This window comes from Malaclemys terrapin, chromosome 9 (assembly GCF_027887155.1).
Source record: "Malaclemys terrapin pileata isolate rMalTer1 chromosome 9, rMalTer1.hap1, whole genome shotgun sequence".
Lineage (NCBI taxonomy): Eukaryota > Metazoa > Chordata > Testudines > Emydidae > Malaclemys > Malaclemys terrapin.
Window position 1 is genome coordinate 100788295 of NC_071513.1, and position 24745 is coordinate 100813039.

At 45.9% G+C, this 24745-nt stretch overlaps 1 protein-coding gene across 5 annotated transcripts in view; it reads left to right on the forward strand.

Annotated features, from left to right (window-relative positions):
• Positions 1-23919, forward strand: part of IQCG (IQ motif containing G) — a 36722-nt gene extending 12803 nt beyond the window's left edge. For 3 of the 5 annotated variants that reach the window (XM_054040763.1, XM_054040759.1, XM_054040760.1), the window contains 8 exons: positions 2211-2458; positions 3254-3382; positions 5879-5960; positions 13732-13893; positions 14257-14331; positions 19155-19286; positions 20655-20756; positions 23669-23919. In XM_054040763.1, coding sequence (XP_053896738.1) covers positions 2211-2458; positions 3254-3382; positions 5879-5960; positions 13732-13893; positions 14257-14331; positions 19155-19286; positions 20655-20756; positions 23669-23806 — 1068 coding nt within the window. In that variant the 3' untranslated portion in view covers positions 23807-23919. Of the gene's footprint in view, positions 1-2210; positions 2459-3253; positions 3383-5878; positions 5961-13731; positions 13894-14256; positions 14332-16855; positions 17858-19154; positions 19287-20654; positions 20757-23668 lie in introns of those variants that run through there. The other 2 variants (XM_054040761.1, XM_054040762.1) reach the window with 2 other exon arrangements.
• The last annotated feature ends 826 nt before the right edge of the window (positions 23920-24745 follow it).

A 24745-nucleotide genomic window follows, 5' to 3' on the forward strand; every position in this document is an offset into this window, starting at 1 on the left:
CTAATAAGGATTTGGGTCCCATTCAGGTAGGCACTCCACAGACATAAACAAAGACATGATTCCTATGCCAAAGAACTTACAATCTAAGATAACAGACAAAATGCAAAGGAGTAGGGAAAGGAAAACCATCAAACATAGCTAAGTTGTATATACATACATGCATTTCTTTTTAAAAAGTAAATAAGAATAGGATTTTCAAAAACACTCAGTACTGATGTAATTCTGCTCCCATAGAAGTCACTAATGAAACTCCCATTGACTTCAGAGGGAACAGAGTTGGGCCAACACTGAACATTTTTGAAAATTCCGCCCTAAATCTATAACTAACCAACTGTCCCTCAGCCTAGAGTCATTAGCTGGCTGATTTCACATTAGGCATCGCAGCATAAATGGGTCTGGAGGGGAGATTTGAAGGAGAGGGCAGCTCAGAAGGGTGTTCCATGTATTAGAGGCAGCCTACTGGAAGTGCGGAGATGTTTTTGGAGAAGGAGGCAGTTGCAGGTGATGGTAGAGTGGCGAATGAGGTGGTAAGACCCAAGAGTGGGTCTAACTATCTTGAGAGGCAAATTGTTTTGATCTCTGCTATCACCTCAAGAATCTTAACTTTTACCTAAGGCAGCAGCCAATTTCCAGGCTGAGCAGTTATAAAACTTTTCCTTCTGAGTAAGGAACTGGAAATAATTGAAGCATCATGACTGAGGTGGCATAAACTACTGGAACTTAGTTTATCTGGTCTAATGCGGCTTTGTTTTATTCTTCTCACCAAGCCTAAAGTATCAGCAGAGAAAGAAAGAGGAAGAGTAAAGTAAAATTTAATTTTGTATGCCAGTCCTTTGTCTCTTATCTGTTTTCAAGAACAAGAAGTCTATTATACTGTGACAGAGAATACTCAGAATCTGAAGTGTGTACTGGATTCAGAGCCTGACTAATGCTTAAGCCATACAGTAGAGGGCACTCCTTCCCTGAAATGAGATCTATGGACTAGTTCCACCTACTCCCAGATATGAATTCTCAATAGCGTGTGGAAAGCTTCTGATATTAGCATTGGCATTGAACGCCCACAGAGAAAACACATTCCCAAGGATTCTAGGGGGTGTTCTCCTGACGCGCACGTTCAGTTTGTGATAGTGTCAATGAAAGTCATGCCCAATATAGAGAACAGCTATGTGCTAACTCCATTGCTCTGTCATTTTGCACTGCATCCCATCCCATATTTTTCAATTGTAAATTGTCAGTTTCACTTCAAGGCACCCTATCTTCTGCCTAGCACATAGCTGTAGAAGTCAATCATAGTTATGACATTTTATATAACATTAATCACCGTGTCAGCTGATCATTCATTAACTTTCTCAATCAATGACTAGGGCGCACTGTTCCATTTCATGTGCCCCCCCAGAGGAATGGAGTGTTTCCATTTGCTGAATTTAGTGCAATTGCCTCCTAAACTGTGCCGCAAAAAAATAAACTGCTAGCGGACTGAACAAAAGGCACCTCATGCAATTTACAAACTCTCCATCCTTTGGTAATTGAACTATTCTAGGGATTTTAAGGTACCTATCAAAGGGCCTGTAGATACTACATTACATTAAAGCAGTTTCTTTGCCAAGCTCAGGTTTTTCTGAAGTTCGGTCATTTAAGAACTTAAGATTCAAGCTATTTTAATATTGTTCATTTAAAGTAGTTTTTTTTTATTTGCACCTGTCTGTATACATTTAGTGTATACAATTTATATACCTATTCACACAAATACACATACACACAGTACATCTGGGCAGATCCTCAGCTGGTTAACTGTCCTAACTCAATGGAGCTATGATAATTTACATCAGCGGAGGATCTCTATCGTTTGTTTTCCAACTCACACCTTAGACTGCCCTAAAATATCCAAAATGTTTCCATATAGCTTGTTACGAAGGTAGCGGCCAATATTCTGAATTTCCCCTCCTGACCCTGTGCTTAAAGTTAAAGAGGGGTAAAGGTCTTTGCAAAATCAAGCATGCATTATAAATAAATAAAGACTGCATTTTTTTGGATTTCAGACTCCTGTCTCTTTGGTGTGTAATTTAATACACTATATCAATGGCTGTGGGCATGATTCTAATCTCGTTTATTGTTTAATCAACTTTTTCCTCTTCTGTTACATAACATTGCAGAGTTTTTCATTTCTCTTCTGTCCCTTATGCACATACATCTCTTTTGTTCCCTTGTAGATTGATGCCCAAGAAATTAGTGAAATCGTCAAGAGCCAGAAGGAGTTGGGGGTTAAGTTTGAACATCTCATGTCAGCAAGGTCAGAGAACAGGCCAACAGTTCCCTCCGAGTCACTGAAGTTCACAGAACTGGGGCAGCAGCTGCAAGAGACAAGTGGAGATCTAAAAAGGGCCAATCATCTTTTTAGTAGGGCTGCAAAACAGAGTGCTGTGTCCTCCGATAACCTCAGAAAAGTTCAAGCTGATAGGTGAGTGATCAGAAAGGACTGTGACTTTTAGTGAACGGTGCCAGATGTTAGCCCATATTTAGGCTCCTAATTAGATGGCTTGATTTGAAAGAGTGCTGAGCACATAGCAGCTCATTGATTTAAGGAATCTAACATGAGGCACATATATTAGAAAATCTTGGCCTGTATAATTAAGCAGCAAAATCAAATGAAGGAGTTCAAGGAAATTCAGTGCAAAAAAAATTCCCAAATGAATGCAGAATTGCCACTGAGAATGTAATCACATATGCACCAGGAAATTCTACATGCTGGTAAATTGTGAGCTCTTCAGGGCAGGGACCATGTTTGTGTGAATGCCTGTACAGCACCTAACACAATGGGTTTCCATCTTGAGTGGGGCCTCTTGGTGCTACTGTAATATAAATGTTAAATGATAACTCAGCCACACTGGACGGTCTTAAGGCATAAACGTAATCCCTCCACCATACTACAAAATACTCCAGATGCACAAGTGGGAGTTATAGGGGGAAACATAACTCTATCTACATCAGAGGTTTTGCCGGCGTGGGTAAGGGGAGTGATTTTTTTCGCACCCCTAGCCATTATAGCTATGTCAGCAAAACTGTGTAGTGCAGACGAAACGCCTTGGATTTGGTGTAAGAACCTGAACAGACGAAAAGCAGGACATTGCGTTACTGTAACTTTTTTAGCAGTGAACAATAAAGGGGCCAGTATGTTTGAGCCAGGCATTGACTTGCCAGAAAATAACATCTTTGTCTAAGTTGCTGTTGTGTTCCTCCTTGTTCTTGTCGGCAGGCAGTATGCGAGCGATGTGATTGCAGAAACTCTGCAGGAAATGCAGACTTCAGGAACGTTTCAGAGTCTGCTGCAAGCTGTGCGGAGAGAGGAGGAGAGGAAGTCTAACTTCTACACCACCATCATCAGGTTAGGGTTGTGTTAGGCATTTTCCCAGCTTCAATCACCACTGCTCCTGAGTACATGTTCTCACTTACAGGATACAAGAGAACACGGCTTCTTCCATCTGAGCATTGCTGTGTACTTCGTAAACATTCACTACATTACATTTAGGGAGAGAAGTCACTTCTGGGCCTACTGTCCTGTCTCCGGTGGGAACGCCCCCCTCCTGCCCATGTCCTGCCACCAGAATGCTACTGACGTGCCCCCTGCCTCCCTTTATGCTGGGGACAGGGAGCACAGAGTTGGCAGAGCTGCCTCCATCAGCAGAGCGTTACCTTAGGCAAGTGTAACCCACTGGTGAGTGCATTACAGGTTCCCCTCTGTAGCGATCTGCAGCAAATAGGAGTTTGTTACAGCCCCGAGTACAGAGCTTTAGCTCAAGCTGTAGGTCATGCTTTTTGGCTCTGGAGGTCCTCAGTTCAATCCCAGGTGTATCAGCCAAGATGGCAGCTGTCACGCGAGGGGAATTCACCACCAGCATTTCCCACTGTTTGAAGGCTGCTTTGCTCTGTGTAGCAAACAGCAGAATCCTGCATCTAGCGTAGGCAGGCAATGCTGCGATTTGCATGGGTGAAGCTTACCCTGATTTCAAACAAATGTAAGCACCAGTAGTGCACACTATGGCTTTAAGCAGCTACAGTGGTGGCCACCAACGGCTGTGATCAAGGCAAATCCCCAAAGCAGAGGAGGCCTAAGTGAGAAGTGTCTAATTTCCTCAAGTGGATACTTGCTGCATACAACAGTTGTCCCACTATCTAAAACTAGAGGGATCTGTTCTGCTTACCCATGCAGGGGGCAGAAGAAAAATGACGAGTGGTGATTGTCTGTGGAATAACCATCAGATAGTTCAAGCAGAAAATGGACAAATTACAACACCTGAAAATGGCATCTCAGTTTATTCCCCATCCATCAGATGTGTCTAATCAGTGCTAAGGGTTCACCTTCCTTTGCACTTTTTTGAGTGAGCCCTATATGTCTTCCAGTATAACATGGCTTCTGATTTTTGGTTTTGTCCAATAAACATAGATAAAACACTCGATTAAAAAAAATCCCAACACCGATAAACCCCGGAAATGGTTACATGTGTCTAAAGGTTTGTCTAAATGGAGCAGTAATGTGGGCTACAGAGGTGTGGTTTCTAAAGCGCACCAATGTGTTGTGGATTAATTGGTCTGTGTAGACACTAAGGGTTCCTTGGTACGCTTTAAGATAGTGCTGTTCGAAACAGTACTATATTAAAGTGTACTAGGGAACATTACAAAGAGATTATTCATTACAGTATATGCAAAAGCCCCGAGCCCCCCTGATTTTTGGACGTCTACAGAGAAATTTACGTATTTGATTTTTAAGTGTCAACCTGTGAGAGTCTACAAGTAGTCTTTATCCTGTAATAAGACTGGAAATTCATTCTCTCAATCACGTTCACCCAGATGGTGACTCTTCAAGATGGAATGTATGTTGGAGTGTAAGCTCCTTAGGGCAGGGACCTGTCAAATTGATTAATGAAGTGCCATATGCACCCAAGCCCCTGTATGGATATTAGATTATAAGCAGAAAACCTTAGAAAAAAATCAGAGTGACATGGGCTAGGGTAACACAAGCTGGAAGGCTACTGGCTATACATTTTAAGGCACAGATTTTTTTTCTTCTTCTTTTGTAAGGATAAAGTGGAAAGCTGGTGCAAATAAAAAACTATTCCAATTGCCCATCAATAACAGAAAATATGCCTGCACCAAAGACTACCAAGATTTTGTTTTTAAATGTAAACATCTTTGTCAATTTTGGTGTCCATACATCTCCCCTTACTGATTTGAGAATTTGAACGGGTTTGTTTTTTAAACATATAGATTTTCAGTTCACCCTTAACAAAAATAGTCTTATACAAAAACTGAAGCCTGTGTAATCTGGAAATGGCTAGCGATTAGGGACATGATCCTGCATTGAAATTTATGGGAGTTTTAGTATAGAAGCTGTCCCCAGATAGTAGGATTCCTTCCTCTACTCTCTCAACCAAATACATCAAGTCTTTGTGGAGTCTATACAGGCTTCTGTTGGAAGAAATCTGCATTTTTTGCTTCATTCTCCCAATCAGTCCCACCTGTCTGGCTCAGCAGTTGTACATGAACCATACATCACTGCACTGTGGATTTATTTACCACGTCATCAGCGCTATGATCACATCCCAGTTTATGACTTTCAGATACTGAAGCTTAAAGTGGACAAAAAATGGCCTGTTTGCCAACCAGCCAAGGAAAGATGGCTCACCCTGTGGTACTGCAGAGTCCTGGGGAGCTTTCCAACCTACAAGCTCTCAGCGCAAGCAGGAGGAGTAGGGCTGTGTTTTGTAAGGTGCAACACTGCATCAGAAGGGAGGAAGTCCCCTTCCTGGGGAAAGCTAACCCTACTCTCTCCTGCTGTATTCAAGGAATGTAGGTTTTTTTCCCCTTTTGCTTTTTCCTCTAGGGAGGAGGAAGGAAGGAAGGAGATAAAGTCCCTCCAGAAACGCCTGCAAGATGTCAAGAAAGAAAAGGAATTAGAACTTCAGGTGAGAATATCCGAGATGGGCAGCATGCTAGAGAGGAAATGTGTTACTGAGCACGCCCAGACCGGGACCTCTCCTTCCTAGGGAGGTTCACAGTCTCTGATGAAAGGGTGTGAGCACACAAGTAACACTCTCTCATTTGGGGGCAGGCAGGGAAAAATAGAAACAAAACAAGAGCGAGTGTAGCTACATCACCAGTGTTCTGGGTGTTGAATGATTGTTAATTACTGTTAAAGCACCAATCAGTGCTGTACCGCTATAATAGTCTCTTCCACAGGGAGTTTACAATTTAAAAGAGACGCAGATCAGATTTGAATGCAGTGGGAAACCCAGAGGATGGTGCTAATTGGGATGGGGATGACATAATACCGACAGGGATTAGCATTTGAAGGTCTAGTGGAATAAATAGGTTCTAAGGAAGGCGTTAATGGAGATGGTGGGGGCATAATGTTCTGTGATAAAGGGTTGATCCAGGCAGAAGGGAGAAAGCCTGAAGAGGAGAGAGTGAGAGGGAAATGAAGGGAGTGATGCTGCTGCACACTGATGGAGTGAGGAGTGTGCGAAAAGAAACCAGAAGAGATAGAGGCAGAGCCATGCAGGGCCTTGAAGGCAAGGACAAGAATCTGACACTTGATTCAGTAGGGGAGGAGGAGGCAGGAGAGGATCTGTACAAAGGAGTGATCGGTTGAGTGATAAATGAGTCATTTTATCTACAGTATTCTTGATGGACTAGAGGTGAGTGAGATGGAAAATGGAGTCCAGAGGGGAGGACGTAGCAGTAGTTGAGCCAGAAGATTACTTGGGTATGGAAAAACTTTTCCAGTTGAAGGCACATCGAGGAAGGGCTACTTTTTATAAAAGTTGAAGAGGAAGCAGCAGCAGGACTTGGTGAGAGCCTGGATGCGCATGGAAGAGCAAGAGCCACTGAAAAACGACCCTACGGTTGCAAGTCGGACAAGGATGGTATTGGCATTGGAGAAGAGAAGAGAAGGTTTGGGAGGAAAGATGAGGTGCTCAGATATAACGGTGTAGAGTTTGAGGAACCTCCAAACGTGACATCGATGAGACAGGAAGAAATGTTGAAGTGGAAAGTAGGTTTGAGAGTCATCAGCATAGAGGGGCTAGAAGAGACAAATGGGGGCAGATTAAATAAATTGGGGTAAGTGTAGGAGGAAGAAAAGGAGGAGACAAAAAGAACCCAGGTGAACCTTGCAGAAAGGAGGAACCACTGAAGGCAATATTGAAGGAACAAATGGTTATAAGATAGGTAGTGAACCAAGGAAGGACAGACGCAGGAGCTCAAAGGTTTTCCAGGAGAAATGGAGAGTGAGGATTACTTTTCTAGAGGATTTCAGTGTCTTCAGTTTGGCACCGCGTCTAAAGGAATCTGAGGTCAGAGACTGGTCTGCAAAAGGGAGATGTGTGACTTAATAGATATTTCTTTTCTGCTGCTGAAACTGGACTCAAGCCTATATCCAGGCCCTAAGGGGGAAAACGGAACAGTTTAAAAGTCTGTTGACCTCTGTTTGGCAGTTAGAAGAAATAAATTAGTTGTTTCATTTGGCCTCAAGTAGTGTGGCAGTTACTTGAGGATTATATTTTGTCCATTTCTTAGCGCACGTTGTCTCCTCCAGTTCAGATTCAGGTCACCCATAGGGTAATGCTGGGAAGCTCTCCATGCACTGTACCAACATAAGGAGCAGAGCTGGTGCCAAAGTTAGTGCTGTAGAAGCCCAGCAGTGTTTGTATGCCCAACTTACACATGCTGTTCTGTTTTAATGTAGTTTCCACAACTCTTTCCAGTACTAGGAAAAGTGCCTCACCCGCTGGAGCTTTCTTTGGCCCAGGGCCACCCAGAGGATTCAGGGGCCCTGGGGTCTTCGGCGGGGGGGCCGCCGCTGAAGACCCGGCACTTTGGTGGCGGGTCCCGGGGCGGAAGGACCCCCCACCGCGGGTCTTCGGGGCACTTCGGTGGCGGATCCCGGGGCGGAAGGACCCGCCACCGCGGGTCTTCGGGGCACTTCGGTGGCGGGTCCCGGAGCGGAAGGACCCCCCGTCTCCAAATTGCCGCCAAAGACCCTGAGCGGAAGAAGCTCTGGGGGCCCAGCCCCGCGAGAGTTTTCCGGGGCCCCCGGAGCGAGTGAAGGACCCTGCTCCAGGGGCCCCAAAAAACTCTCGTGGGGGCCCCTGTGGGGCCCGAGGCCTGGGGCAAATTGCCCCACTTGCCCCCTTCCCCCCTCCCACCTCCCGGCGGCCCTGTTTTGGCCTCAGCTTTGTTAAACTTGTTTGCGTTTGCTGTAGGTGATAATCCTTTGTTTTTCAGACTTTACCTTCTGCTCTTTGAGTACCTTCCTTCTGTCTTTGCGATCGCCTCACAACGTGTGGCCTGCAGTCGTTTTCTTTCCAACTTAAAGTCCTCTTCCTGGGTTTCCTTATAGCCTGATCCTTGATAACAAATCAAGATGAAGTTACTTTCAAATCCTCTTTCCTCCCATTGCTAAAAAATAACCTGCTCCGATTAGGTCTCCCTGGGAGAATGATTTCTATTCAGTCCATTGAGGAATTTCCGATAGGCAACTTTACCGAGCCTTTCATGATTTGGCACATTGCCAACTAATTTACAAAAGGAAAAAACAGCATGTTGATTATGGAGCATTGTGAGCAACAACAATAGAGGGAGGGAGGTGGGGACTATAGCCCCCTTGGCAGTCTCCAGCCTTCGGACTGAGTGTGAAAGAGAAAACAGAACAAGCAGGTATAATCATGGATTTAGAAAAGAAAATGAATTGTTCTGGGGCTGTTCCTTGTCTGTTCTGACTTTGAGCTGTGTTAGCTCTTAACAAGACACTAATTAGTAACTTACAGGGCTATTCAGCTGTTTTTCTCTCCTCATTCCCTGTAATGAGTCTCAAATACTCTCCCCAACTGATTTTGTCCTTTTGGCAAACATTGATTCCTCATTCACCTGTATTTCTAATAGAGCTGAAATTAACAAGGCTCTTTTTGTTCTTTCCCTTCTCTTTGTGCACCCGCATCATTAATGACTTTAGTTCAGCTCTAGGCATAAGATTTATTCAGTTAGCTATAGCTGCTGCAGTAGTCACTTATATTGTGTAGCATTTTCCTTTTAACTTTTCATTGATGAAGTGGTGATATTCTATACAGATTATGATTATTGATTATTGAATGCCAAAAACTGTGCAAATGTAACCCTAAGGTTGCACAGTAGGTATCAAAATGTCAGGCAATGAAAACTTTTACGTTCCAGCAGCACTCTTTACCCATCCTGTAGATTTTACAGTATACATTTTGCAGCAATCAGTAATATAGTAGGCTACATACCTGTAGCAGAAAACTAAGAATATAACGTGGTGTGTGCGGGAGAGTAGGTTATACACACACCAAGTTAACATTTAGATTGGCTACTTAGCTTTCATTCATTCTTTTCTGTAGAGGTTCTTATACCATGCTCATCACCTTAATATTAATGCACTGCTAGAAGGTGCTCAAAGTAGCATGACCAACATTTGTCATGTTTGTTCTCTCATCCTCTTGCAGAGAAGAGAAATGTGTGCCGTGTAGTATTTTGTTTTAGAAATTTTTACACTCCCCACCCCTATGCGTTTACTGTAAAGCAGCCAGGTCATAGAAACTTGCCTTGAACTTGGAGTGGAAGGTGGTGAGGTTTGTGATGGTCCTTAGTTCCTATGGGAGTTCATGCCACAATCTTGGTCTGTCCCCTGAGAAAGCTCCGTCCCCTGTTCTGCAACTCCTCATTCCTTACGGTTATAGCCTTAGTGTTACATTAACTGTTTCTTGGATTTAAGTTCCTAATGCTTTAAAAAAGGAAAAGAAACAATCCAGACTGACGTGTCTTACAGACTTCTCAAGTTCTGCTGGAGTTTGCAATTTCCTTAAAACAAGTATTTAAATAATGGCACACGCAAGCACATTCTTTCTCTAAGTATACACCTGTAGAGAGTTAAGGACATTTCCTACTATGCATGCTCAGCATGGGCCCAATCCAGAGCTCATTTAGGTCAGTGGACAGGCTATTATTGACTTTGGATGAAGCCCCAGGCCATTTTCACAGGCCTGTCTCTTTGGTAAATCAAAACAAGTTTCTTTCAAACCATAGAATGGGCCTAATCTTCAAGAAAAGCTAGATCCATGGCACGTTTCAAACTTCAGCCCTTTTTGGTGTAGTCCTGTTCTATAAAAGGGTAGTTAGAATGTGTATATAATTACAGGGGGGCAAGTATATGTTTTGTACGAGCCACCCTGGAGATCCTGGGGCTGGGAGAGCAGGGGATTGCAGGTTGGGACAGAGGGGTGTAGGCAGAGCTGTGTGTGCGCGGAGCCCAGGGCTGGGATAGCATGGTGCTGCGGATCAGGACTAGGGGAAGGGTGGTTGTGGCTTAATTGTTTATTAGGAGCCTTTGCAGTGCTAGAAGCTGGAAATGGGTGACAGGGGATGATCACTTGATTCCCTGTTCTGTTCATTCCCTCTGGGACACCTGGCACTGGCCACTGTCGGAAGACAGGACACTGGGCTAGATGGACCTTTGGTCTGACCCAGTATGGCCTTTCTTATGTCTTATATTAATTCAAGGTGTTGGTTTTAACCCATAAGCCTTAAAATGGTTTGGGGCTTGCTTACCATAGTGACCCCCTCTCTGTGTGTGACCCTGCTGCAGTTGCTATCAGTGGAAGGGTTTGAGCTGGACCTCCGTTCGAAATTTTTTAGGGGTCCGCAAAAGGAAAAGGTTGAAAACCACGGATAATGCAGCCATGTGACAAGCTCCCCTTTCTGTCTGCTGGAAGCACAACAACCCCCCCACCTCCTGCATTGTTTCACGGAAGAAAATACAAGCCATTACCAGCTAACCTTGCTATATTATGGAGCATAAATAGGTCATGTCTCTGCTTGTTATAAAGTCATTTGTCTCAAGTCATATGACAGTGTGGGCTGTCAGACTGAGAAACCATAAAACAATTGTGGATGCATGACTTTAACATACACACAAACCTCATCCAAGGGCCCTAATTGTCCTGAGCCTTATAACATCGTTGCTTTCCCTGACTATATCTGATGGGATAGCGTGTGTGCGCGCGCACGGGGAGGAAGGATTTTCCTTTTGAGTGTTCCAAACTCTTCTGAAAAGGAACTTTTTTCAAGTGACTCATGGCCTTTAAACACCGTGCTACGGAGCAGGCTTTTTCCTTTGGGAATCTTTCCATGTTTATGCAGTTAAGGAATGTGATGGTGCTTGAGCGACAAGATGTGAGCCTTTCTGTGGGCTTCAAATCACCTAAATAATACCAGCACTTCGGTGTTTCATCTTCAGCCACAAGCTTCAGCTGATGAATGTTGAACCCATTGTAATATGCAAGCAAACAGGAAGAATCTGATTGAGTAATCAAAGGCACGTGGTGGCACAAGAAGTAAAACCAGATGCATTAAGCTCAGTCTTACGTAACTGCAAACTAGTCTGCTATGATCTTTAGATTCTTAGCACGTCTTGTGCTTTTCATATTAAAGAGAATTCTCCTTTAGTTACGATCCTGCATTGCTAATCTTCATCTGTTACCCCGAGAAACGAAGTAAAACTAAAAAGCCCCCTCCTAAACTGAATCATTCTTCAGTTCCCCAGTGCGTTCAAACATCTTGAAACACACTCAGCCGCAGACATCAGCTCAGTACCTCTCAACTCCGGAGTCCCTTCTGCCAGGGGAGCACGCTCAGACCCAACTTGCATCTGGAAATATCAGCTCTCCATTGTAGTGAGAGTGAGCAGGGAAGGGGTGACAGCACATAGCCAGCTACTTTCCCTTAGCTTGCCTTACTCACCCAGAGCATGTGCTTTTGCAACAAAATGTATACTGTGCACCCTGATAAGCTTTCCCAGAAGTAGTGGCACATATGAACAGAGCAAGGGTCAATTTTCATCTGTTCTTAAATTTGCTTTGCAATTGTTTAGTTTTTCTGGTTACACAAAAACTTCCATGCAAGGAGCCCAACATGCTGTGCAAACTAAAGAATTAAACCTTAGCACCCTCACAACCGAGATGTCTTTTTTTTTTATAGATGGGGAAACTGAGGCACGGAAGTTGTGACTTGTCCAAGCTCACACAGGGGTCTGTGGCAGAGCCAGATATAGACCCCAATTCAGGAAACTACTTAAGCATATGCTGGAGGTTAAGCCATTGAAATCAATGGAACTACTGAAAGTGATGCAAGTGCTTAAATACCTTCCTGAATCAGGGCTCTAGAGGCCTGGTGACCTGTCTGTCACTGCAACCTCTAGATAGATAATCATGCCTTCCCTCTTGGTTTGCTGCCTTCTGTACGGTTGGTTCAAAATTAGGTTTCTCTTTGAAGCTCGTGTTGAACTTGGACAACGCTCTGGGGGAACATAAGAATGGCCATACTGGGTCAGACCAAAGGTCTGTCCAGCCCAGTATCCTGTCTACCAACAGTGGCCAATGCCAGGTGCCCCAGAGGGAGTGAACCTAATAGGTAATGATCAAGTGATCTCTCTCCTGCCATCCATCTCCACCCTCTGACAAACAGAGGCTAGGGACACCATTCCTTACCCATCCTGGCTAATAGCCATTAATGGACTTAACCTCCATGAATTTATCTAGTTCTCTTTTAAACCCTGTTCTAGTCCTAGCCTTCACAACCTCCTCAGGCAAGGAGTTCCACAGGTTGACTGTGCGCTGCGTGAAGAACTTCCTTTTATTTGTTTTAAACCTGCTGCCCATTAATTTCATTTGGTGGCCCCTAGTTCTTATATTATGGGAACAAATATGGTGTCACTACAGGGCAGAATTAAGGTTGGGTGCCTTAGGTGTGAATTTCCATCCCCTAGCATATTCTGATTGCTGTTAAGTGGGTTTGGCAAAACTCATTTTGTCTATTTCTTTTTTTAATTTCAATAGATATTGATATTTATTTTTAAGTCCTTTTTAATGTTTGCAATTTCAATGTTCAAAGCTGTGGGAAATTATGGGGATGGTCAGACAACAATTATTTAATTACAGTAAATGTTGAGATTCTAAAAGCCAAATCATATAACCATTCAAAAACAAATTGTCAATGTCACATGCAAAATATACAGTATAAATATCCTTATATCAAACTCTACTTTCTCCAGAAGCATTTCTGTATTTTATCTTTATACATATTTTTTCATCTCTGTGTGTGTGTACAGTGAAATCAACATTTACTGCAATTTATTCATAAAAATCCAACCCTTTCAAGCATATGTTTAAGTAATGAAGTACTTTAATTCTTTCACTTCCTAGACTGTAATGCTTGCTTGGCGGATAATTACACCCTCATGGTGATGTATTTTACTCTCAGTACCGTAACCCCATCGTGATGTAGCTCCTGTCTGGGAGCTCTGCTGAGGCCAGTGGCATTATGAACAGAAGGTGACACTCTGACACATGAGCAGAGACACATGGGGGATGGTGGAGGATAAGGTAACATGGAGGCTACCAGGGTTGAACATGGCCCTACAGAGTGTGGGGAGCAAAATCCCTCTCAGCCCCTCCTCTCTCCCATCTCCCAGAGTCAATAACTCGGCGCCAACCCCCTGTCTTGATGAGGGGGAGAAGCCTTCAGCACTATGATTTTTAAACATGTGAGGTGGGACACAGGTGAGTTTGCCTGGAGTAGTGGGCACAAGAGATTGAGAGGTGACTTGCATTTTGAAGCTCGCTTGTATGCCCCCCCATATGCCCCTCCCTCCTGCCTATTCCTCAGAACCGGAACGAGATGATTGCATACCTCAAAGACCAGCTTCAAGAAATGAAGGCCAAGACAGACATGGAGAGCCGCTATGTGAAGAAAGACACAGAGCTCCAGGTCTACCAGACCCAGAAAAAGTGCAGCAACGCAGAGAGTGACTTGTTCAATGAAATTGAGGTAAGCACTGTCTTTAGGCCTGCGTGTAAAGTATCTCCAGCTAGTAAGGCGAGAGCTGGCTGACTGCAGATTGCATTGCCACCAAACAGCCAACATGAAACTCACCCTGCAAAGAGAGGTTTGTTTTACACGCAGGTGGCACAAGCTCCTCCATCTCACCCACCAGCCTTTTGTTCCTAGATTTCACTCTCTTATATAGAACAACTGGCTTTTTATTGACACTGCAGAGCAAGAACCTGTCACTTTCAGACGTGCTGTCCATTCACCACTACGACCAGTCGCTCGCCGGCGCACCTCGTCACAGTGTATGCATATGTGCGTGCCAAGATAGCTTCTGACCTGTTCTGTCTTTATTGATCACAGAAGCTGAGGATCAAAAATGATGAGGAGATTAGAGTCCACGTGGAGATTGAAAATTTCCTCAGGCAACAACAGATGGTGGGTGACAAATGTTTTCAATTAGCACTTAAGGCAGCAACCTATAAAAATCACATCCGCTTATTCCTAGGGTGGCAATTAGTGTTTTAAGGAAAACAGTTAATGTCCATCTATCCCTCAACCAGCTTCAAGACTGTTGTTGGAATTACCATTTGCCCCCAAAACATAACACTGGTTACCTGAATTTTGGATTATTTTAAATCTGGATCTATTTCCTCCAAATCAAAATTGAGATGGGACAGATTTGTTCATCCAGATGCTGCGGGTTCTCCCCCCCCACCACAGATGTTCAGATAATTGGGCTTTAAGTTAAAGTACATTCATTGCAAACAGGTCAGACTTCCAGCAGCATCAGGAGCTGGCATTAATACATGCAATAGAACTACAGCTTCACAGGCCCAGGAGTTGCACATGTAAACTAGGACACTGGGGGCAAGGAAAGACGTTATAGAAGCCATCAATCTGTTTTTGCTTTATCCTAGCCTGTTTGCTCAGAGGGAAATCCAGCTGGGTAGGATAAATATCGATTCACAACTCTTTTGATAGACTCAGATTGCAATCCATCCATAACGTCTGTTATATTAATTCAGGTTGCCCACGATCCATAATGTCTGTTGTATTATTTTATATGGAAGAAAGGACCCAAAGAGTCAAAGATGTTAACACAACCCTGAAACTGTTCAACATTCAACAGCATTGGACAAGGTTCAGGGTTTGCTCTAGAGAGACTTCAGCCTGCTTAGTACCATGGCAAACATACTATAAAAAATCCTTTAAAACCTTTTATTAAAGATACAGAAAAAGGAGGCAAAGCAGTTAAAGCATTTGAAATGTAAGGTATTAAGTAAGGGGATGTTAAAATTAAAACCTGTTCCCTTCCCTTAAGCTGTAGAGAGTCTTTAGAAGAAGAAAACCCATGTCTGACGGTCTCTAAGATGGTGTTAAAAATGGTAATAATTGTCCTTTTGGGGGAAGAGAGAAGACATTAGTTGAGATGAGCTGGAGCTGTCCTTGCTGTTGTTAAAGTCCGATCCCATTTCCTTGAAGGCAAAACAAGAAACACGCGCAAAAGGGAAAAGAGACAATGCAGTGTCTGTCTCTGGAGTTGACTTTCACTCAGGGTCGCCCAGAGGATTCAGGGGGCCTGGGGCAAAGCGGGGGAGCGGACATAAAAAAAGGCGCCACCCGCTGCGGCGCTTGTACTCACCGGGTGGCGCTCCGAGTCTGTGGCAGCGACAGGTCCATCACTCGCTCCGTGTCTTCAGCAGCACTGAAGGGCCTGCCGCCGAAGTGCCGCTGAAGACCCGGAGCGACTGAAGGGCCCGCCACCGAAGACCCAGACCGCCGCCGGGTGAGGAAAAATTAAAAAGGCGCCGCTAGCCAGGGAAAGGATTCTTGGCCAGGGCTCGCAGGGCCCCTGCGGGGCCCAGGGCTCGCAGGGCCCCTTCCCCCCCGGGCGGCCCTGCTTTCACTTGCAACCTCACTGTTGGACAAACACAGGCCCAGCACATGGTCTTATCACCCATTCTGAGAGCTGGAAAACTTGTACCAGCATCAGCCTGTTGAGGGCATTGCTTTTAGCTGCCTTTCTGGTCATAGGCTTACAGCAGTGTTGCAAAATATGCAGTCTTGGCCAGCTAAGCCTGACTCTTATTAGGCAAAAGGAGAGGGATAGGAAAGAAAGAAGGTAAGGAAGGAAAAAAGTGTGCGAGTGAGAGTGAGAGAGAGAGAGAGAGAGACTGTCTCACATCCCAGGTTGTGTTCTAGGATTTAGCCAGAGCCAGTGAATGTGACGGTGGCTCAGTCTGGTCAGGACATCTCTCAGGATTAGGACAAAGAAGGTCCCAGGTTGAAGCTCACTCCTTCCCCTTCTGTCAGCCAGTGTTCACTTCCTTTATTCACCGTCTTTGATAGGCTTAGTAACCTGGTGGGTTAAGGGGAGCAGTAGAGGTGATATATTTTGATTTCAGTGAGGCTTTTGACACAGTCCCATGTGACATTCTCATAAGCAAACCAGGGAGATGTGGTCTGGATGAAATTACTATAAGGTGGGTGCACAACCCGTTGAAAGACCGTATTCAAAGAGTAGTTATCAATGGTCTGCTGTCAAATTGAAAGGCCGTATCCAGTGGGGTCCTGCAAGGGTCAGTCCTGGGTCTGGTACTAGGCAATATTTTCATTAATTATTTGGATAATGGAGTAGAGAGTATGCTTATAAAATCTGCAATGACACCAATCTGGGAGAGTCTGTTTAAAATTCAAAATGACCTTGGAAAACTGGAGAATTGGTCTGAATTTAACCAGATGAAATTTAATAAAGACAAGTGCAGAGTACTTCACTTAGGAAGGAAAAATCAAATGCACCACTACAAAATGGGGAATAACTGTCTAGATGGTAGTGCTGCTGAAAAGGATCTGGGGGTTATAGTGGGCCACAAACTGAATGAGTCATCAATGTGATGCAGCTGCAAAAAAGGCTAGTATGATTCTGGAGTGTATTAACAAGAGTGTTTGTAAAACACAGGAGGTGATTGTCCCACTGTACTCGGCACTGGTGAGGTCCCAGCAAGAGGACTGTGACCAATTCTGGGCACTGCACTTTGGGAAAGATGTGGACAGACTGAAAAGAGTCCAGAGGAGAGCAACAAAAATGATCAAAGGTTTAGAAAACCTGACCTATGAAGAAAGGTTAAAAAAACTGGGCACATTTAGTCTTGAGGAAAGAAGACTGAGGGAGAACCTGCTAAGTCTTCCAATGTGTTAGGGGCTGTTATAAAGGGAACGGTGATCAACTGTTCTCCATGCCCAGTAAAGGTAGGACAAGAAGTAATGGACTTAATCTGCAGCAAGGGAGATTTAGGTTAGATGTTAGGAAAACCTTTCTAACTCTCAGGGTAGTTAAACTCTGGAATAGGCTTCAAAGGGAGGTTGTGGAATCCCCATCACTGGAAGCTTTTAAAAACAAGTTGGACAAACATCTGCCATGGATGGTCTAGGTTTACTTGGTCCTGCCACAGCGCAAGGGGCTGGACTTGATGACTTCTCAAGGTCCCTTCCAGCCATACATTTCTACAATTCCCCTCCATTCAGTTTGCCAGCATTGCGGTAGCTGGCTTTTTCCCCAAAGTCTCTTCTCGAGGACCCCAAAAGGGAGTGCTGGGTGGAACATCCCATGCCCTCATCATTTTGTTAATCAGTTAGGACTAATTTCCGACACCAGTTTTGGTCAATTGATTTCCAGTCATACAATTCTCTTGTTTACCAGGCAGGATCTTAACACAGTCCTTGAATTATATCAGGAGGCCTTTTCGTTTGAACTAATTCAGTCTGTCTCGCTTTATAAACTTCTGTCCACTTCCCCACAGTTAGGCCCATAATGAGGGTACCTTTGTAGGCCCAATTATCACAGCATGTCCTTGTGTCACCTCTGATGCAACTGTCCAAACAAAGCTTTCCCAGCACTGAACCAGGGCCTTTCAGACAGGTGACTTCTCTGATGGTAAGTAAATACTGCTTGCCTTTTAAAGCCTATTAATATTTTTTAGCGTCTCTCAAACTTCTTAGCCGAAAAAGGTAAAAGCCACATATTAACACGACATCTCACATCTCTTCCAAGGGGAAACAGGGAACATGTATCCCAGCAATCAGTAGGTCCACGTTTAGTTCACTTTCCAGAATGGCAACATTTTAAAGTGTTAAGACACACTGAGGACTTACGGGAACTATAACTCATCATTGGCAGTCCCAATACATGATCGTTGTTTGACACCACCTGAGAATGAGCTGAAAATATACTAACTGTACCATATTATACTGTACTGTGTCTGGTATAGAGAACTATCATCCTCATCTCTAGGGGACGCCAGGTGCCAAGTGGCTCAGTGGTCAGAAAAGGCATCTTTGGGACTACTTTGAGGTAGTTTTTCCCTACGTCCCAGAGACATTGGACACCACCAAGGTTCAGGAGTGAGGGGATTTCCCAGTAAAGGTGATAACATGTAGGCAGAAGTATGAGTCCTTCATCCAAGGGTGTCATACCGTAGTCTGTGCTCCACAGGGAATTGGCCGGGCATACAGCGCTGACTCCTCTTTTCCAGGCTGCTAAATCACAGTAAGAGTTTAAAAGTCATTCAGCACTTTCTTCGGGTTACTTTGCCATGTGAGTGATTGTTGCCCCAGGGATGTTATTCAACTGTTAATGGGAGGAAGCAGTCTGTGCAGGTGTTCGTGAAACAATCTACATACTGAAATGCGGTCCACATCCTGAAAAGGCATGGGCACCTGTCCCATGGATCCTATCCCTGCCGTGTTTGGGGATAAGTCCAGGAAGTGGCTTGCAGGCCCTAAATGGAGGTTTACCTTTGTAATTCTAAGAATCTGTAGGGCCTAATCATCAGTGATGAAGCTATGAGCCATATGTACTTCTTTTGGCCAGCACTTTTGGGGTGATATCTGTCATTTATTGCACTGGGGTTTACCATGTATTAAGCCAACATCTAGCGGTTCTCCAACTTTTCCATTCTTCAGACCCCTCTGAGGGACATTGCCCCACATCCCCTTAGCCCTCCATGGCTTGGCTCTCCAAAGCTTTTGACCTCCAGGATGGGCTCTGCAGTCCACTAGTAGCTCCGCACTAGCTCCAGGATTTTGGCTCTTTGAAGAGTTGGGGTATGCTGAGGAATTGCCGTGCTGTGTAACGTCAATGTTACTCTGACGGAAAGATGGCAGACTGATCAGATGATAGAAAGTTTTCAGTAGCATTACTAATCCTTTCAGTGCATTCTGTCTGCTGTGCTAAGTGTCACATTATGTCCCCCACACAGAAGTTGGAAGAGAAGCTAGAATACTGGATGGAGAAGTATGAAAAGGACACGGAAGCTAAACAGCAAGAACTGAACACTCTAAAAGCATCCAAGGCAAATGATTTAGCAGCACTGCAGGAACTAGCCAAGCAGGTATGAGATCAGCAGCGGACTAAAGGATTCCGTGAACCAGCATTTCACTGCCCAGGCAACATCCCAAAAGCTGGGCCCTGGGCACTTCCCCACCCTCACTCTTTTCATTCACCCAGAACAAGGGAAGAGAACTACGGGAGAGAAAAGATTGAGTAACCCATGGAGCTGTTCAATAGAATAGGCAGGAACAACACAGCAAGTGGTGTCAGGAGGGCGCCACAGGGGGCATGAATCCTCTGTTCTCTGCATGTGACTCTGGTCAAGAAATGCCATTGTTTGTTGTTTTTCCTATGGCCGTTTTGGGTGTACGAGAGTGGCAAGTAACTGAAGGGCTTTTGTGAGGGGCAAGGGAGGACAAACTCCCTTCCCAATGTGTGCCTCACCTTGGGTCACACAAGCTATTGCTAGTCCGGGGGAGAGGGGCTCTGTGGAATTTTAACCCGCTTGCTAGCGACCGCTGGCGGTGCAGACTAAGGGCTATCTCTGAGGGCTTGCTGGCTGCCCTGCAGTTCGGACTGTGGGGGCATGAATAGCAGTGGCACCAAAGTGCTGCGTGTAATTCCCTCCCCCCCCCCCCGTGGGCATTAACTAAAGGGTTATTGTAGGTGTTGTAATGATGCTCACTCTGAACCCTGGTAACACCCTGTTAAATAGAAAGCTCTGATGACAATGTTCCTGGAGAATCTCTCAACAAAATCTCACTGGTGTAATGATTGTTCTGTTTCCGATATTTACATGGCAAGGATTTGTAAACATGTGAAAACTTCCTAAAGAAGTAGTTTAACAAAAAGGTTCCTAGTTCACATGAACATAGTCCTGTTGAAGAGGGTTACACTAGTGCACACTATTTGTCCCCACCCTGGTAGTCAGAACTGCGGGGCAGTGTAGACATAGCTTGTTTACTAAGTTCTAAGCGCCTGCTTGTGGAGTTAGAGGACACTCAACTCCTTGCCCCGTCGAGCAACTCATCTTCCATTCTGCATGTAAAACGTAGGTCAGTTGTCATCCCTGTGTCCCAATCATTCTGCCACGTCCCCATGTGCTCGGGGTGACGTGCTACCAACACCTGTTCCACCAGAAGCCAGACAAGACACATCAGGGGGTTCAATATGTTCAGGCAGTGAATGGGGCAACTTACAGGTTTATGATGGGGAACACAGTTATATGCAGCATTTGCACTGCAGAGCTGGGACAGCCGACAGGGAAAGGAACCGAGGGAGAAGGCCCGTGGCTTGCACATCAGCCCCCATGGCATAGCTATGAGGGACAAGCCTTGTTCGGGGAGCTCCTGAATTCAAAGACATCATGATGCCCTCAGTCCATTTCTAAGCGAAGCATGTTCTAGAGCGTCTCTGTGCATTTCTGCAGTGCCAGTTATTTGAACAAGTCATCATCGAGGATCGGGTGGAAAAGGAGGCAGCAAGAAGGAAGGTAGAGCAGGATGCGTTGGAATTAAAGAGCGTCAAGAAGGTAAAAGGGAAAGTGCTACCAGTTATATGGCTCATGAATTATCTGTACACGAGGGGCTCCTTTCAGTCAGCAACACGTACTGAAAGGTTTGGCCAGCATGGCCTGGGATTGGCAAGCGCCGCCATTGGGGTGGGGAGAAGAGAGGGGTCTGCCGCATGTCCAAGCTGCTGTTTGTTCTCCCCACCCTTCTCGTCCCTCCCTGGGTAGAACAGCCACAAAGTGAATAGTCACCTACTGAATCAGGAAGGAAATAAAGGGAAAGTCTTGGCTCCCAGGGTGAAGATTTGGGGGCCTTTTGTCCATCACACCATCTGTGCAGCAAGGATGACGCCACAGAGGGAGGGTTGCAGTGTAATCCCTTCCATCAGTACAAGAACCGCCCACCATCTAGTGACTACACAGGCCAGGAAGAGCCCAACCTGCTACAGCTTAGGACATTGGTCCCTTTACAGCAGGTGCCGCAGTCTACACTGTACCTGGCGGCCTTCTTGCTTTCAAGCTGCCTCCCACTGGCCTTTCACAGGGTTTGTTGCAGGGCCACTGGTACTGGGTTTCTTTTGAATGTGGTTAAGAAAAGTAGCATTGAAGTACTTGCTGAGAACAAGTACGGACATGTCGGAAGCAGTGGGTGATGGGAGTACCGATTACATGTGCAGTCCCAGCATAGGTGGGCAACTGCCTGTGCACATGGGACTTTTAGAAAATGCGGCCCCAAGAGCTAATGAGAGAGGATTTAAAGATGACCTGCAAAAGGAAGGCAAGTGGGGTTGGGCCCGTTGTTTGCTTCTTTATGATAGTTTGGGTTTTAAGGGGGCCATTTAGGGAACTGGGGTAAAAATCTGTCTGGGGATTGGTCCTGCTTTGAGCAGGGGGTTGGACTAGATGATCCCTTCCAACCCTGATATTCTATGATTCTATGTGAACATACAGGTCTGTCGCATCTTAGGTGCATTTAACATATGCGATTTCAGCTTTACACGGTCGGCAAAACCAAAACAAAAAACAACAAAAAAGAGAAAAATAACAATTTAAATACTGTTTCTGTAGTGCGGGCGATTCTGCCCGCCATTACACTCAATGTAATTTTGACTATTGGCGATTTTCGTTTTAGGCGCTGACTGCGGAACGTAACCCCAGCGTAAGATGAGACAGATCTGTACCATATATTTAATTTAAGGCAGAAAAAAATCAGGAACACTTAGTCGGGTTTTTCTGCTGTTGCCGGAAGGACTCACTGGAGTCTCCTCCACTCTAGGCTGTTACTTGAATAAAACACTGAACTAGCAATTGAGCAGGGTGCAGCCCGTAAACTAGAGTCCAAAGCAGCTAGTCTATAATCTAGACTGCATGGAAATCTATCAAGGGGTTTTCTGTAGCACCCATCACCTTAGTATCTAAGCCAGGGGTCGGCAACCTTTCAGAAGCGGTGTGCCGAGTCTTCACTTATGTACTTTAACTTAAGGTTTTGCGTGCTGGTAATACATTTTAACGTTTTTTAGAAGGTCTCTCTCTGTGCTATATTATATAACTAAACTATTGTTGTATGTAAAGTAAACATGGTTTTCAAAATGTTTAAGAAGCTTAATTTAAAATTAAATTAAAATGCTGATCTTATTCCGCCGGCCCACTCAGCCCGCTGCCGGCCTGGGGTTCCATTCACCTAGTTTGGCAGCGGGTGGAGCGGGGCCTGTGGGACCCCGGCTGGCAAGGGGCTGGCAGCCGGAACCCCAGACTGGGGGTGCAGGTGGGAATTGGTGGTGGGGGGGGTTGCAGGAGCTCTCGTTTAGTGCTCAGGGTGGGGATGTGGGGGAGTGCAAGTGTCAGGGCATGGGGTGTGGGGGGGGCTGGGTATGTGTGGGGGGTGCAGGAGTCAGAACGGGAGCTGGAGGTGTGTGAGGGGATGCAGGGGTCAGGGCTGTGTGTGTGTAGGGATGCAGGGGTCAGGGCAGAAGGCTGTGTGTGTGTGTGAGGGCGTTCAGGGCAGAGGGCTGTGTGTGTGTGTGTGGGGGGGGTTCATGGGTCAGGGCAGAAGGCTGGGTGTGTGGGGGGAGGGGTTCAGGGGTCAGGGCAGAAGACTGGGGTGCTCGGCTTGTGGGAGTGCTCACGGCAGGGGGCTGGAGGGAATATGCCCCGTTCCCACCCCTTTCTCCAGGGCCCCGTCCCCACCTCTTCTCTGCCTCCTTCCAGGAGCAGCGAGCACACTGTGGCTCGGCTCGGCTCCCCCTCCCCCTCGCAAGGGCGATGAGCTGATCGGTGGCAGGGAGAGGGAGTGGGAGGGGCAGGAAAGCACCACGCTGGGGGAAGAAGCGAGGGAGGGGGAGCTTGACTGCCAGGAGGACCAAGCTTCTGCCTCCTGCCCCCGCAGGAGAAATCGGTGGGCAGGGGGGCTGAGTGGGGCCAGGACGCCGGCAGGCAGCAGCGTGCCATCAAACATCAGCTCGCGTGCTGCAGGTTGCCGACCCCTGATCTAAGCACTTAGGTTTGGAATGTTTCCAAGGCAAAGAGTTGGTGCATACGGGTCAGTGCTGAGGTAGCACTGGCAGCCGGCACCAGGCTGCTGGCCTAGGAGACGCTGGCAGACAGCAGACTTAGGGCGGGATCCAGGCTCCGGCACTCCCAGCGGGTGCCTCGAGGAGGCTGGAGATCAGAACGTGTCACAGAGCAATATTCCCTGGCACTCTCGGGTTCACCATTCGGATTTTCTTGTAATGTTTTTACATAAATGTAACATCAGACAACCAGAAAGCCCGTCCCTTTTCCCACAGCACTGAGCCAATGGGGTGTACTCGATACCCCCTAGAGGGGGAGGCATGTCACGATGGCAGCTGACTTCCCCAAGACCAGCCGCTCTGAACAGGGGGGAGTCTGACTCTAGCTTTGGAAAACTAACTCTCCTCCTTTCCTGCTTCCAGCTACAGGCCTGGTGGAGAGGCACAATGGTTCGCCATAACATCGGCCCCTATAAGGCCCTCAAGAAGTCTAAAGAGGACGAGCCAAAGGGCAAAGACAAAGGGAAAAAGGGAAAAGCTGGAGCTAAGAAAAAGAAGTGATGGCCATAGACTCCTGCTCTCATTAGACCCACAGGGCCCTGGACGTTTGGGCTCTTGTCAGGGAGGAACACTGGCTTGTGTGCACAGAGTAAGAAATAAAGCCCTCAGCAGCGTTCTGGGCCAGGCTGGAGTTCATTTTCTTGACAGGAAGGAGTTTAAGATGAAGTTTCTTGCACAGGTCTGACCTCTCCAGCTCAAGGTAACTAGAGCTTAGCAATCCGCTGCCATTTTGAACCTGCCTTGTGCTGAGCGCACACATTATCCCGAGAGCACAGGAAGCTGGAACGATATCGCCCTCAAGATTTTTCTGCAGCCTTAAACTAATTAGTCATCTGGGTATAATTCACACCCTGTTCACAAGCTTGAAAATGCAACTGTATTAAAGGCACTGTGCACTCGAATATTCACCACTTCTCCCCGTCACTGCGCTGGCAATGGTCGAAATGCTAGGGTGGTCTGGGGGCACTCGTCCTTCACCACTGCTTTGGCTAATGCCGCTCAGAGCAGGTCTAGACAGCTTGGTGGCCATCACTCACAGCTGGTCTTGGGTGGGGCTTCCATTGTTATTGCCAGTGCTAGATCAATGGTAGGAGAACTGCTAAAGATTCTCAGTGTAGATGGAGCCTTGTTCAGAGTGTTTGTTTCCATTCTCACAGTCCTCCTGCCAGAAGTCCCTGTAGCCCTGCAGGAAAAAAGGAAAGAATCATGCCCTAGTGAGGTGTAACTGTGGGGAGGTAACAGAATGTCCTGGGTACAGAGCAAGACATCCTTTGGCATCTGGTACCCGAGAGCTGCTCTCTCAAACGCCAGAGTGCAGTGAAGTGATGACAGCCTGGCTGTTATCTTGAAAGAGAATTGGGGGTGGGGGGAAGGCAGAGTTCTGCTCTGTTATCCCCGCTGTGGGTCCAGTTCTTTGAAATGAGATTGTACTGCAATCCG